General features: G+C 31.7%; 1 protein-coding gene across 2 annotated transcripts in view; it reads right to left on the reverse strand.

Annotated features, from left to right (window-relative positions):
* Positions 1-17,160, reverse strand: part of LOC132939573 (zwei Ig domain protein zig-8-like) — a 421,440-nt gene that overhangs the window by 13,943 nt on the left and 390,337 nt on the right. For both annotated transcript variants that reach the window (XM_061006819.1, XM_061006820.1), the window contains one exon: positions 9,693-9,820. In XM_061006819.1, the coding sequence (XP_060862802.1) occupies positions 9,693-9,820 (128 nt within the window). The remainder of the gene's footprint in view (positions 1-9,692; positions 9,821-17,160) is intronic.

The raw sequence follows: 17,160 nt of genomic DNA on the forward strand, positions 1-17,160 counted from the left end.
GATTACTAGAAGTATTTACATTTTTTGACAGTTTATCGCAAAACATAATGCATGAAAAATCCAATCGCCTAGAACCCTCTTATGATGTACTTAATGTATGATAGCAAATGACGTGTATTGCTTTGTTAACGTTTTTCCGAGTTAGGTACAACGATTCCACCGATCATATTGTCATAGAGGTATATAATATGTGTGGTATATGATATAGTTTATCTATTATCATACAAGTATCGAGTGAAAAAACTCGAAATCGAACGAAAAATGGGTGTCTATAATATATTGTTTTATGGAAAATTCAATGACTGTAATATAATAAATCCCATTATATTTACATATTTTATATGATATATTATATTATATTGTACTATACAAAAGCTTTGCATCAGTTCGGTTGCGTTCGCTTCGATTATATTCTTTTAACCCCTCCCCCCCACCCCCCGTGAAAGTCAAAGTCAGTAAACAATATTATAATTTATATCGAATTTGCATAAAACGTGAGTCGATACACTCGGGTCGTTATATATGTATGAGACAACTTTTGTATTAGCCGTACACACATACATACATGCATAATATGTGCACCGTAGCCATGAATTCCGTTTGAAAATAGTTGCCGGAGAAAAGTTTACGGCTCGGTGTACAATAATATCGACGATAACTTCGGTGAATCTTGAATATACGCGCCATAAGCGGCTTATTGGGTTGTCCGCGTGGCTCGTGGCTCATGGCATACAATATACAATATAAATGTATTTCAATGTTTTTTCCCCCTCCCGCCGACGATATATTTTCGTAAGTAAGTATATTCATTCAAAACTTCCATTCTACATATATTGTTATTATTATTATTATTATTATACGGCCAGCCTAACCGGCAACGGCTTACACAATAATAATAATTCATGTCGGACTTTTGTATTATCATGATAATATATATTATATTAATTATATTATTAAGTGTATATTTTATACTTTTTCGTTTTTTAAAAATATTTCTCGGAGAATCAAGTCCGGAGAACGTCGCTGTTCGTTGAAAATGAATATAGTTGGAAAAGTATAATATTACAATAAAATATACAATATATTTTACAGTATTGTACTGTATATCCACAGAACACATACACATACCTATTAATTATATATAATAATAATATAATATACCTGGTGATTTAAATAACGTAAGACGATAAAATTATTTCAAAACTTTATTTAGTTTTACATTTTTATTTTTAAACATTAGGTCGTTAAAAAAAAAACACTTTTCTATAAAAATCATATTATTAATTATTTTTTTCAATTGTTAAATAAAAACATGCATTTTTAAATTTTTATTCTATGGAAAAATATTTTTTTGCAGTACTTTGATACATATAAATACAATTTTGGACTTAAGAAATAGTAAGACATTTAATTATTTATTTTATAAACATATCTCACTGTAAAATATCCACACAAAACGTTTTTAGTTTATTTATTTCATCAGTGATTTCTCAGAAACGTTTTCCACCAAGAAAAATCACACCATATAATATTATTCTATAGCCAAATGTTACACTCCCAAATTCCCGGTTCACGCATACACACTGTTTAAACGATGTTATTAATATGGTGGGAAAAAGGGAATCCTTCATCCTATTCTCTTATAGATAAACGAATATCCCGTGTAACAACCAGTTTGGTAACCTAATCTAACCGGATTCGACGAAGTGGGTAAGTCGGAGGTAAACATGTGCGGAAACTGGCCACTAGGTTTTCTCTTTTGCAACGGTCAACAGAGTATAGTAATTTAATTTGCACTGTAATTATAGTCAATGTTGTGAATTTAAATAGATCGTACGTGAACTAATATGCATTCAATAATATAGGAAGTATATATGTGTTAAAAAATCTAAAATATTCGAAATTATGGGCAAAATAATTAATTGACTTAATTAAACAATTTACAATAATATATAAATGGCTTGACAAGCAGTAAAATATAAAAATAATGTAAATAAATCAATGTAGATGCAATATTAAAATTAATAGATAAATATAATTTTTGAAAAATGCATGCAAAATAAATTGTATATTATAATACCTATTAATGAATATAATTCAGTAATTCCCAACATTTTACCCTTGTTTTCCATGCAATAAATTAATATTATGCAAACTATAGTTTTTATTAAAATGTATAATGATAATAATGCATCTATTTCAACAATTTAGTTGATACTTGTTGTAAAGTCAAAAGTAAAAATTCACATTAATTTTCTTAATGATTGGGAAAAACAAAAAGCAACTAGGAAAAATTGCAAATTTTCACGCATAACCTGTTTTTGACAGAATCGATTTTTTATTTTGTCGTACTTAATTTAAAATTGAAAACTGTTATATTACATTTTTGCCATATTATTATGTTTATATCATTATTGTATACATATTATATTATAATAAATTTACAAAATAAATTGATTATTTTGTTCTACCTATTAGGTACTATGAACATCTTTACGGAGGGTAACTACTATGCCAAAAAATGTGTAACGAAATTATCGACACGCTATGAAAAACATGATAACAAAAAATAAATAAAATATAAACCATATAAATCCTATTATTATTATTTTTATCTATTTATCTATTTAATAATTTAGTGTGGAATAGTGAGACGGGATAGATACGAGAGTAATATATTATACTGTAAGTTAATTCAATTTATATGCATATATTATTAGTATTATTCTCTATATAGATATTTAATAATTATACCATTATCATGTACATAATAATAATTATAAATATCGAAACGATTGAAGGTACTATGGTTAAATCTAATGTTGAACAGCGAACGAGGTCGTTTATTAAGTGAAATCTGTTTATAAGTAAAATAAATAAAAAGAGTAAATAAAATAAATAAAAAGAATCAAACAAATAAATAATTTTTTGCATCACGAACTTGAACCTAAAATCCTATCAATTCATGTAAGTCCTTGCCATGCGAGATTGTTTATTTTCAAAAAAGTTCAGTTATCACTAAAAGCTACAAAAGAAGTTTTGTTTCGTACGTGCGTGTTGGCACACACATACACACGTTTTATTATTTTCAATAAATGTCAATAAAAAATGTTTCGCTCGGTCAAAAAGCTTGAAAATGTAATAGGTTAAGGTTCCATATAACTTGTTATTACAGCTTTTTAAAAATACTAACTATGTATGGGTATATGTATACACGATTTCTTAAAAATATTTGTAGTTTAAAACTGAACGAAAATTTATATTTTAAATAAACTATAACAATTTAAATATAATATATTATTTTCTTGTACCTAATTCAAATATTTTATTCGTGGGAATACTAGAAACCTTTACGTACATTATTATATTTTTTAAGTACAATGACTTTCAAAACATTTAAACTAGGTAATTTTAAGTTATTGCCTATTTATACCATTAACCTATTCACACTCAATAGTTAACAAGAATAATAAATTAATTATATAAAAATTGCATATTTAGGCACTGTTATAATAATTTAACATTAAGTACCTAATAATATAATAAATGCAATATTTCCGTAAAAAAATTAAATCATCCAAACTGTCAAAATAGGTACTAGTTGTAAAATAAATTATTCTAATAGAAATATAAAAAAAAAAACACATTATCTTGAAATTATAGGTATACTTGGTAATATTATTATAGGCTTAGCTCAGAATCGTTGTTCAGAATGATTTATCATTGCATTTAAATGTAATGTACAGATTACAGTGACTTAGTTAATAACTAGGTACACTCGACACCTACAACTGTGCAGTAGAATAGTTATCTGTTCACTCCCTCTCTTCTTTTTTGCATTTCTACTAATAAAAACATCAGAGCGTAGCAATTAAATGACTTTGAATTTTACATTTATTTAAAAGTGGTTATACTAGGAAGCGAGAGGATTTAATTAAAAAAATAATAACGGTGATAATGGCAGTGGAACGAGCACTTAGAAGAAATTGAATATCAGGAAAGGGCGAATAACCTAGGAAGTCAAACGAGGGAAAAGGATAGTTTCAACGAAATGATAATTATAATGAACAATGAAAGAGAATATATTATACTATGTACAAAATCACAAATAGCTTTCATTTGGCAAAAAAATCAAAATGGGGGATAATTGAGTTAAGAATTGAAGGGGAGGGGATGAATACGCGCGGATGTTGTGACGGAAATGAATGTTTGGGCTTTAGGGAGAGAGTAAATCGTGCTCAAGGGAAAAAAAATTGTATTTAAAATGGTATAGGTAAATAGGTAATATGCATCATATTAAATTTTTACCTCACACTTATTCTCAGAGTTCAGAATAAAATTCATCGATATTATATAAAATCATTAAATCCACAGACTAACAGCCAAGTACATATTATATTACTATAAACGCAGTGGAGAAATCGCGAGACGAAAACAGTCGCGAGACGTTTGTCCGAAATCTTATATCGACGATTTCTGTTCGTATTATGACCGTGCGATTTGTCAACGAAACGCGTCTCGGGGTTGTATTACTGTTAATATCGTTTACAGCAGTTATTATAAAATATAGCACGTGGCCTTTTTTTATTATCAGTTTTTTAGCCGTTTCGTATGACAAAACCACAGACCGCTAATCTTCGGTCGCGGCAGCATCACTCTCACCGCTATTACACGGACGTCGTTTTCCATCGGTTTTTTCGGACGGGTCCGCGTGTCCCATCGCGTCTCGTTTTGATATAGTACTGCGAGCACACCGAAACTAACTGGGTCATCCGAAGATTAAACTCTTGTTATTGCTAAGTTTCGCATGAAATACTACACAGTCGTTTTTATGTGTCCGGAGGATCTAACCGTCAAATAGTTTACGTACGTACACACAATGTTATATGCGTGGATTAAGTGTCGGCTTTCACACCCGACCATATAATACCCGATATTATATTATAACGATTTATATTATAACATCGTATGTCGAAGAACGCCGCGCGCTCGACGAGAATTTGAATATCCGAACCAAAATAATCATAATATATTCTAACAGCTGATGATTAACATCATTCCCGTAGGTCTTAGTGTCCGTGGGCCTTAAGCTTCATGGCGTAGTGCAGGCGTCATCGACAATTTTGATTTCAGGTGGGCGGAGAGAGTTTTTTTTGTATAGTCCAATATTTATATAATTACGATTTTATTACGTTTACAACAAAAGATTATATAAAGCTAATATTTGTTAATAAAACAGACGGAAGATGTACTGTAGACGGGTGACTCGACAGTATGCACCACAAAAATACCGATCAATGCTCCCTCCTCCCCCTACCACCAATTAAATACAAATAAAAACCATTCTTAGTATTATTATCACAGATAATATTGACGATCAGCGATCAAAGACACCAGAGTAAAGTTTTTGTTGAGAAAACTGCACACAAGAGAACTATTTTACAGATCATGCAGGCATTTCATCGATCGAAGGTTAGGGGTCAAACCCTATAATTCCACCACTCCCCGCAGTTGTATGCCACTGTCGCTGTCAGCTGTCATGGTAAGTCGTAAATACATTATATTATATAATAGAACAAGTCATATTTAAGAAATGTTTTTTAAATGGGTTTCGACGGGAGAATAAAAGAACGATTCACATACCTATAGAATATTATAAACCATTACCTAGTATTAAGTATTAAATTGTTCAATAAATTCTTTTAAAAAAAAATACCGACTAACCCCCAACGCATACGTATAATATTTATATATTATTATCATAGATACGTCTTGACGTTCTGCCGTGATCACAGACCACAGAATAAAGTGGAATCATTTCACATTTTCATTGATCGATTAGTAATGGAAAAATCGAAAAAAAAACAAGTACTTATTTTATTATTATAAAACATTTTTTAATTTTTTGGCGAGGAATAACTGTGCACACGAGAGCACTATTTTACAGATCGTGCAGGCATTTCATCGATTGAAGAGGAGAGGTGAAACCCCATCATATTTCTACCGCTCTCCACAGTTGTACGGCACTGTCGCTGCCGGCTGTCACGATGGTAAGTCATGTACATTCTACATACTATACGTAACGTAACAGAAAAAAAAGTCATATAATATGAAATGTTTTTTTTTATCAGTTTCGACGGAAGAAGAATAAAACGATAGAATATTATAATATACCAGTCGTAAGCATACAATTGCTCGTTCAATTTTTTTTTTGCGTTCATTTTTATACGCGAGCGCGAAATGCTAAACAATCAAAACTAGAACCATCGGGTTGTTTTTTAATGTGTGTAGCACTATTTATGCATATTTATGTATACATAACATTATAGCATTTTGCCGCACAAGGGGACTGAAGATCACGTAAACGATATTACCTAGATTTTATTATTATATTCGAGTAGAGCTAGTAAGCCGCTACTTTTAAATGCGATAATAATATAATTATAATATATTATATAATAATATGACCCGTTTTATTGATAGTTATTAGGGCTAGGTACTCGGAAATTGTAGGAGTTGCATATTTTTCTATATTATTATATTTCACTCTTGATTTATAGCAGACCAAGCTAGAAAATATCCATTCAGCATTCTATATATTGAAGAATTAAAAAACAAAAATCAATTAAAATGCATATTTTTGCATATTTCTTAATTTTTTAGCATTTATGCATATTTAATATTTACTAAAAATCTTTTACGTATTTCTTTTGTATCACATATAATATATTTTATACTCAATTTATTTTTCAACGTAGGTAGGTATTTTATTTTGCTAAAAATCTGTGCAAGGTAGCAAAAAGTCAATTTTTGCACTACATGTATTTAGTCTATAACAAAACTTTTTTGATAGTGCCATGTTTTTGTTACGGCTTTGACGGCAGTTTACGCCACGACGACGTGGTATCATTTTTGATGATATCTAACCGGTTTCGAGCTTTCAACCACAATTTGCACTAATATCGCGTAAATAATTATATTTAAATTTAATATAACTTTATACTATTTTTATTTTTATTGATGCGATTTTATACATTTTATACGTTAATATATTATACGTATACCTTTATGGCTCTATATACTATCATCTGTACTAACTATACTAAATAAAAACTATACATTTGTTTTGCACAGTCATTTTACGTACTTAAGATATTCATGACGCTCATATTTTATAAATTTTGAATTCTATACATATTATAACTTTCGCGAGCACACTAATAATAATTATTTTAAAACGTTAGTTGCGTTCGGACATCGCGCCATGTATTTTATTATCATTAAGCTCTTAAAGAAATTTTATACTCTGCAATTAAAAAGGAACTACACTCGGCTATTATTTATTACCGTCCAGGTAAGCGTGCGCTTACATATATGTATACATATACGCCCAAAAATATTGCGAGTAACGCCAATCCATATATATATATATATACGGCTATTATTTAGATGGGTATATTTTTCGCGTGTTCATTAATTACGTAAATTACAGCATAATCCTAATATGATATTGTTGCACCGTATGTATTACGCTTACCTATGTGTATATAATATATAGGATACGATACTCCGCCGAGGAGAATAATTAAAACTTTTATTTTTTTGTTCCCATTCCAACAATAATCCCGAGCTTAAACTCGAAGAACCACCCCACACACACACACACACACACACACTTTCGAAATGGCTCTTGTGGTACGTACAATATTATGCGATATATACGTATAATAATAATTACCAGCGATCGCATTTTTTCCCCTAGCTGACGCCCTTAACGTTATCATACGTTTTTTTTTATTTGACCGCAGTCTCCCCCACACTATTTTTACACGTTACTATACACACATATTTATACACGAAAAGGACGACTTTTGGATTGAAATTTTAATATTATAATGAGTATTCGAAAACTCAAGAACGCTTTATATCTATATTAGGTATGTTAGCCTATTGTTATTTACATTTTTTTTTCATTTACCATAACCACGCATATCGGCAACATGGCCATTTGTATACCTACCTATTGGAAATGAATAGGTAGCTGATATGACATTATGATTTTATATTAAACTATATGATTAGAATTCGTTTAAAAATAAAATGAAGTTTTTAATGTCTCGATAGTGAGGTCCTAAGGCTTGACTAATCTGATCGGAGATGTGGAATTGATTTCGTTAAATTTTGAATTTCTGACATTCTGTAAATACGTGCTTTATTATTAGAAGGACACCACGTGTATCATCATAATATGTCGGAGGTTCTTAGGTGAGTTAGGCGAGTGTGACCTTATTTATTTATTTATTATATCATATTATTAATAAATCACAGGGAAATTGATATTATGCATAGAGATATAATAGGTACGCACTACGCCTGCACAATTGTTATAAATTATACTTGCGCGATCGAGATGATAATTATTACGTAAAAATGATAATATCGTTTACTATGAATTCGAAAACTCAAGTACGCTGTACCTACATGTATAATGTATATGTATGCGTAACTTACTGTTATTGTTTACATAATATATCATACCGTATGATAATAATGTAGTGTTTGTATTGCAGGGTCATGGGTCGGCGGCGTGGGATCGAGATGGTAGAAGTATATTTGCATTCAGTGCTAGACTTTACCGCAATATTAGAAGCAGTTCATTGCAGGGAGAGTATATGTGTGCACAGTGTGCGTGTGTGTGGTGGTTGTGAAGGTGAAGTGAAAATTCAGTACGCGTGGAGGCAGTTTAGTTTGTCGGTTGGCCAAAGTTGGCCTCGGCGTTCGCATATAATATAATATATATACATAGGTATTACCTATACATGCGTGTAATGCGTATAATATTATATCAAATCTACTCGCTGGGAATCGTTAGCGTATAGTGACGTCTTAGTCCCGTGTTGTTTAATAGTATATAATTATTATTATTGTTTATCATATATTATCGTGTTGCAGTTTCGAGTTCTCGAATACCGATTGTTATTACAATATTATCATAATACATTACATTCTAAATGAGACATTCATTTTTTTATTTTTTTTAGTTTTTGTGCATATAATATCTTATTTGATTGGTATGTAGTTGTTCACAAAATCGATATTATACTTGTAAAATATAAACAGATTTTGAATTATTTCAATACGAAAAAAATAGATGTCAAGTATAATATAGGTAACCTTATAGTAGGTGTATCGAGTGTACCTCGTCGTTGAGTAGGTCATGAGAGTGTTGTATTTGAATTCCATGACAAATTATATTGTATAATATGATAAAAAACGACTCTAAACTAAGACTTCCCCAGACTTCCAACCGGTCAAACTTATTAGTTATCGAACGGTATTATTCAAATAATAACACCAACATTTTAACAAATGCTCGCATTTTTACCGAATATTTAAAAAAGTTCTGAGAATTTTCATTATTGACTTCCCAAAAGAATCAACTTACATCCAATTACTATCAGAAAGCTCCCACAGAATGGATGATCTGAGCATTTTTATCCTAAAAAGTGTCTTCAGACACGAACAACTAAGAAATAAAAAACACACAATACCATCGTTATATCAATAATACATTTTCCGCTCCGCTAATCATTAGTTTCATGATTATTTTGACGTTTATAGAGTCATATTATATTATATGTCAACCGATTCGCGCGTTGAAGACTTTATTCGTAATCACATAATTCACATACCTCATCGTAATGGTACCAGAAGATGTAAGACGGCGGCTCCGGGCTGAACTTCACGATGCACGTCAGATTAATGGTACTCCCTTCGTTCACGTGAATGTCTGGACCACCGGAAATCGAAGCAGACGGCACTGTGGAAACCGATACAACGATATTATTATTCAGTTACGACTAGTGTATTGTTATAAAGTTCGAGGGTATAGCAATAAATTAATTATTATTTAATTAGGATCGAGATGTGTACGTGAATTGCGTTTAAATATAGTTTCCGCCGAAACGTTATATCGTTAAATGCGCACGACACACACAGGCTTCTATCATTATTAATACGACACCCTTGGTATTTTATTATAATAATAGTAATAATATATTAACAGAAAGTGTCTGGAAAACATACGTTTCGGTATTCGGTGGAAATCTATACGTTTGGGTGTTGACGAATAATTTTAATACGCATACGAACACACCAAGTTCGATACGAGCAAGACGCCCACACGCTCACAATTTTTTTGACGTTTCACGAGGGCAAAGACCATCCGGCTTCATACATAAAAGTAGAACTATGACCGTGGATTATCTTTTTTATTTTTTCGATATCACTAATACGAAGAAAGTTATTATTGTTTTGAGAACCATTATTTTTATGTTTTTCAGACTTAAATCAATCGAAAGATTAAAGCGATTTAACATTAAATTGCACAAGAAAAGTTTTCTTAATTTTATGAAGAACATTTTGTCACTTATCTCATTGTGGTTTTCTCGGTTTTTTCCCAAATTAAACGGTTTTTAGATATAGGATTGTAAATTACGCGACAACTACAAACGGTAATGACTATAATGACATATAGGAGTATAGGACAATTTATAAGTTACTATGAATACAACTTATAAGTATTTAAATATGTTTAAAGTTTTGATTTTCCTTAAAATTGTATTCAAATTGCGCGTTTATGATATCAAACCCCTTTAAAAGATAACGTACGTGACGTTTTTTTAAGCTCGCAATGACGAAAGCCAAAATATATTTAACCTCCGACGCAACAAATATATTAGATAACGCAGTATAATATGGTGAATGAGTTTTTCTAAAACTATGGTAAAAATCTAATATTAATATATTATTATTATAAAATGAACAATACATATTACAATTTACAACAAAAACATAAGTTTTCCTTTCGGATATTGAGTATTAAATATTTATGAAGAGTAGTAAACGCACACACAATTAATATAACACACATATTATATTATATTGTAAAAAGCAATCAAAATCGTTCATATTTAACTAACTATTGTTTAAGTATTTCGAGCGCGTTCCAAAATATATTTTAATAATAAGTATACACTCTCACACACACACATATATATATATTATAAAAGCAGCTGAATGGATAATTGAAAAACGTGACTAAAATGCATTAAATTCGCTCGAGGACTCTTTGTTATTAAACGTAAGTTTTGTTCATACATTTGTGTAAAACTAACGCAGAAGAAGGTTAAGTAAACACTGTATACCATTTTGTGTATATATATTGGTGTTATAATATTGTGTTTGTGTGTTAAACATTTCTGTTCGTTGTTTATATTTTTAACAAACGTATATGCCCGTTTTCAATAACTCAATAACTTAAATTCATATATTTAATAATAATATACAAAGACATAAAGTGCATACTTACGCACATGCACACTCAGACGCTTTAAAACTTTATTGGGAATTTATCGAAAGAGACGGATTTGAGTTTTCGGAACTTCTGCACGAACTGCGAACCATATAACAAAGTGGCGGCGCCCCTACTTCCACTAAATTTGAATAGATAATAATAGATTCGTAATAGTATACTTCGATAAATACCGACGTGGAAATAAAGGAAAAACCGAAACTACCTGCGGTTAAAAGTCAAACAAGAAAACGTAACCACTGCATATACCGCGTTTATAGATATACGACGCCGTATCCCACGCAGGTCCTGATGACGTAGGTATAGATGTAATACGACAATGCAGCACAACGGTCATGTCTACGTCTTCGTCGAACATATTTTCCCGTTTTCGCTTCCGAATTTCCTGCACCCACGTCATCCTGGTTGATTTTTCCATCAGCTACCTACGTCTTATATTATAACAATATGACAGGTACTAGCTGTTATGCTGTGCTGCATTGCCCGTGAAAAAATTAATGCCCGTGAAGTTACCCCTTCTTATGCCTTCTACCCGTACTCGTGCGCCGTGTGATTGTTACTCAGAATGTTTGGTCTCCGCCACATAGTTGTTGATGTACGTTGATTGGTAGTCAGTCAAGACATCTTCTTTTATAAACTCATATAATATAATATGAGATATATTATATTCCTGATACCAAGGTTTTGGTTTCAAAAAATTTGAATACAACCAAACCTAATCGCCCTCTGCTCGTCCTTGGATTGCAGTCGTGTTCGCAGTCAGCGGTAGATTTATATTATAACGGCCTGTGCGTTTATATACACTTAGATAGACTTGGCTGTGAATATTAACACAGACTAACACAAACATTGCCTTTAATTATTATTCATAATAGGTATAGATAGATAGCAGACGTGTTTTTAATACTTGCAATCTATTTGCGGATTCATCGATCGAATCGCCTAATAGTATGTGACTATAATATTATTATCATACGTCATCTTATTATAGATGTAAGTCTGCAGCCAAGAAGAAAATAAAAGTGGAACGACGTTTAGGCACGCGTCTATGAGCTTGATAATAATATACTCTTGAATAATTGACGAGGTCTCGCGGTGTTGGCGTGGAAGAGATGTCTTTCTTGGTATATATTATATATTTTTAAAATATTTATAGCGCATCACGTTCCACTCACGGCTGTTTTTCTCGTTCGTTCTCGGTCTGCGGCTCCTCGTGACTTAGGCCCGTGTTTTACACCCACGACTCAACGGCGGAACGTACCCACCCTACAGCTGTAAGTTGGCGGACGCTTTTATTTTATTACTTTTCAAGGTCGCGCCCGTCGTCACCGCATACGTGTACACATATTATTATACATAATATGTATATACATATGCGACACGTCACGTCTTGATAAAAGTAGAAACTGCTAACGAGCGGCATACACGTCGGAGGGCGCACATCGCACACGTCACACACACGCATGGGGGGGGGGGGACGCGAAGAGTTTACGCCCGCTCCGCATCGTCTGGAAGATTAAAACGCGTCGTGAAAATAGTTGTTCGTGAAATACATTTAGATAATTTCGGCGATTGTACGTCAAAAAACTTAACGTTCCCGGCAAAGTTTGGTTTTATATAAAACTACACGCGGTACACATGTGTATACCATGCACGGAGAAAACTACTGCAAAGTTTGGCCCATTGTCGTCTAATACGTCGTCGTCATATATTATTAGAATATGTATTATCATATTTTGTTGGACGCGCACGCCAGTCATCAAGCCACTCGCGACAGTCGCGGATGCTATCGTCGTATATAAACTATATGTTATAATAATATATTTGTGTACACGCGTATACAGGGTGATTCATCCCAAGCATTCTCGCCCCCATTTTCCCTTTAAATAATCAATTTATTGGAATTCTAATTTTTGGAACTTTTATAGTAATTATGCTCAAAGCCATTATATTGTCAAATTCTTGAAGACCATACTTTGCAATAGTGTATGGTAATTTGAAAATGTTAGCAATAAATTGATATTATTAGTATATCAACATATTTTATGATGTTATCTAAAAATGGTCCGAGTATTGTAAGGACTATTGTTCTTAGAATAAATATTTTAATAATAAAGAAATTACGTAATCGTTCTAGTGTTGACTAATTAGGTACACCAACAATTTAAAAAAAATTGTCAGATAAATAATTTACAGTAGTTTAAGGGGCAGGGGGGTTCTTATTTGAAAAAAACAGAAGTTTGAATTTCCACAGGACACTCGTTGATAAAAATCTCAAAAGTTTGAAAATATTATGATCTTTGAGTATATTTCAAAATGAGAAAATTTGTTTTTGAACAACTGCATTTTATTGGAGAAGAAAAGGGAGGCGGGCGAGTTGGATAAACCATCCTGTATATATTATTTTATGGTACCTATATATAGCAGCGTTGTCATGCCGCGTATAAATTATTATTATTATAAGTTATTGTTACGCGTTTGGACGAGTTTTCGGAAAACATGCCTCCGAGACGGCGGAGGTACACACGTCTGATTCGTCAGACGACGCGAGACAGAGGTAATAATAGAGACGACGACGACGTCGACGGCGATGATGATAATAATAATAATATATGAAACTTCGTCGACGGAGGTGTGTCCGTAAATCACGACGTATATATTATATATATAATATGCATGCATATTAGTTGTGGAGGTTGTAGTGGTGACGGTAAGGGTGGCTAAGGGTAGCTACTAATTATAGTCGACGTGACCCTTCTCTCCGGGACGTACGGGACGCGCACGCGTCGACGAAAAAGGGCCAAAGGTCCGAAAAATAAACAACTCCTTTTCGGGGAGCACTTTCAGCTGCCGCGTTATCGTTGTCGTCATCGACATAACGCTCGCGCGCCCGAAGCGAAACATTTTTTTTTTCTTTTTTTGCAAAGGCGCAAAACGTTTTATTCCGTGCAAGCGGACGTAAGGCGGAAGTGATTTCCCCGCAGAATAAAAATTAAATTATGATATTCTATACGAATGACACGGTTGGTCTGCACGGTAAGTCATTTTATCGTGGCGTACAGAATAATATAATAATATATTATAACTCGATTCGTGTCTCGGTCTATTATATTCTGTCGTGTATACGAACGTCTCTGTACAGGGGTAGATAAAATATTATAATAGTATATCGTCAAAGACAGCAGTGAGCAATGTACAAGGCCATATTAATTTTACATAGACGAGTCTTTTTATTAGTATTTAAAAAAAATGTTCTTATATAGTTTGGTGTAATATCTATTAGTTATAAGCACTACCCATCTTGCACCTTTTTTTCTTACAAAAATGTATTTTTATTTTAGTGGTTTTTTAAGTTGATAATTTTTTTTATGGCCACATAGATTTTTTCGTTTTATATTTAGTTGCAGCGTACTCCTAAAATAAAACATTGGTGTATATTATTTGTGTAGATTATATTTATAACCTACACACATATCTAATTATGAATCAATTTTTTTTTCAAATTAATAACTAATCAAAAATGAGTTTTAGATGAGCGAAGAAAATAATAAGAGGTATCTACTTCTTAAAGGCTCTGGTACACATATCAATACTCCCACTCATCTATAACTGCAAACATTTAATTTAAAAATAAGTTTACCAAATAAATTCGATCACTACTTATATTGTAAAAGGGTTACATGCATGGTGATGAAACATGTATGATAGACCACCATATTTAACCTTTAAAAATGTATTTATTAAAATGTTTAAGCATACCTTCTTTAGTTCTATATTTTCGAATAATTGAATGGTATTGATAGTCCTATGGGGATATACAATTATCTTGCATGATGTTGAGTAACTCAAAAAACTATTCGTTTAATTTTTGATTTAAATAGATAATAATATATAGAAAATTTAAAAAAAAAAATCATCTGTTTAAACAAGCATTAGTTCTTATTTGAGACAAAAATAGTTTATATCGTCACAGGACAGTTCCAAATTAGCATATACTTCCTAAAATTTGAAAAGAAGTCATTCTACAATATACCAGAATAGATACCTGCTTGAAAACTCCGGCAACTATCTGAATTCAAATAAAGGCGCATTAGAACTAAAATTAAAATATTGATTAGCTGGCTTGGCGAATCGCTGTGATTACAATATTATATAATATAATATAGTAGTATATAAAAGTTTATTTTAAAAACAAATCACAATATAATATTATTTACAGAATAGATAATATTATACTTACAAATTATAATATAATATGACGTTTTTTTTTTTTTTTTAAAAACGTTTATTTAAATGAATATTTACAATCTGTACTAGGGGGCACAATAAGTAAAAGGTATAAATATGACGTTTTAAATTAAGTTATTGTTGTTGAAAACGAAAGAGTGCGATTTGCGACACGCCCCTCAGAGGTATAATACTTGTATTTGTATATTATACAATAAACTTATAAATATCGGACGAGAAAAGGGTTGATAAATTACTCGGATCGTAAAATTCGAAAATTGGATTGCTTTAGATCGATATTATCAAGGAGTTACCCCCCCCCCCCCTCTCCTCACACAATAACGAGCTACCGTTATATACCGCGCGATTCGATCGGCTTCGACCACGCGGGTACACCCTTACCACCAAAATAATTCTGTAACGAGTTGTTATTACGTATTCACCAGTCGTCTCACGTTATTTCGGTTGTACTACTTAAAAAAAAAATAATAACATCAAATACGAATTATTGCTACACACACGTCCAAAAAGTCGATTCGTCGCATGTGTATGATACGATATATTATTATTATTATTATACTGGTACCAAATACCAATACTAATAATAACCCTATATATGCTATGCACACCACCGCCGTTGCTCCTTCGAAATCCGCGATTTTTATTTTTTAGTATTTTTCGTCCATTCCACCATTCCGGGTAGTGGTACGCGTGGATAATAATAATTTAGATTTTGTTCGGGACGAATTTTAATAATTTCTATATGTATTTCATTCCTCCAGCTTGCGAGTTGTTGTTGCGCCGAAAATGCCTAACCGTCTCAACGTCGTTATAATAATAATAATAATAATAATAACAATACTCGAACGTGCTACACGCCTACACTGCTATTAGATTCGAATCAATCAGTGTTTAATGTACATTCATTTAACTTCGAGTATTATAACAATATGGGTATAATATTCCTATGGTACAACAAAAACGACAATTTGTTGGTTTTGGAAACATTTTGAGACGAGTGAAAGATTCCGTTTACGTTTTATTGAAACAAGATTATGCAGTTTTAGCTACGATTTAAAATATAATTAAATATATTATATAAAATAATATAAATTATACTATATTTAATAAAATGTATTATTATATATTTTAAACCTTAGGCTTAAGGTCCCTAAACATAAGTTTAGAAAACTTTATATCCCAGTGTTGTGTCCATCCATTAGTTACCAGTGCCTACATTGTAGAAAATTAGTCACCCGAAGACGGTCTTACTTATTATACGCCATTACTTCAATAACGACTATTTTCTTGTCCATAATAGGGTTAAGATAGGTTTGTCAAATTCAAATTAGTAATTTCCATTTTAATATCAGAATTCACAGTTCAAGACAAAAAACTTGAAATACATTTTACTATAGTCACATTAGTATAAATATTTTGATACTACAGTAGTTGATTAAATTGATAGTTATAGTAATTTTGTATAACAGTTCTGTTCAAAGTAAATTCATACTAGCATACTAGTAAGTATTAAATAGGGAACTATGGATACAAGGTTC

Source organism: Metopolophium dirhodum, chromosome 2 (assembly GCF_019925205.1).
Source record: "Metopolophium dirhodum isolate CAU chromosome 2, ASM1992520v1, whole genome shotgun sequence".
NCBI classification, from domain to species: Eukaryota; Metazoa; Arthropoda; class Insecta; order Hemiptera; family Aphididae; genus Metopolophium; species Metopolophium dirhodum.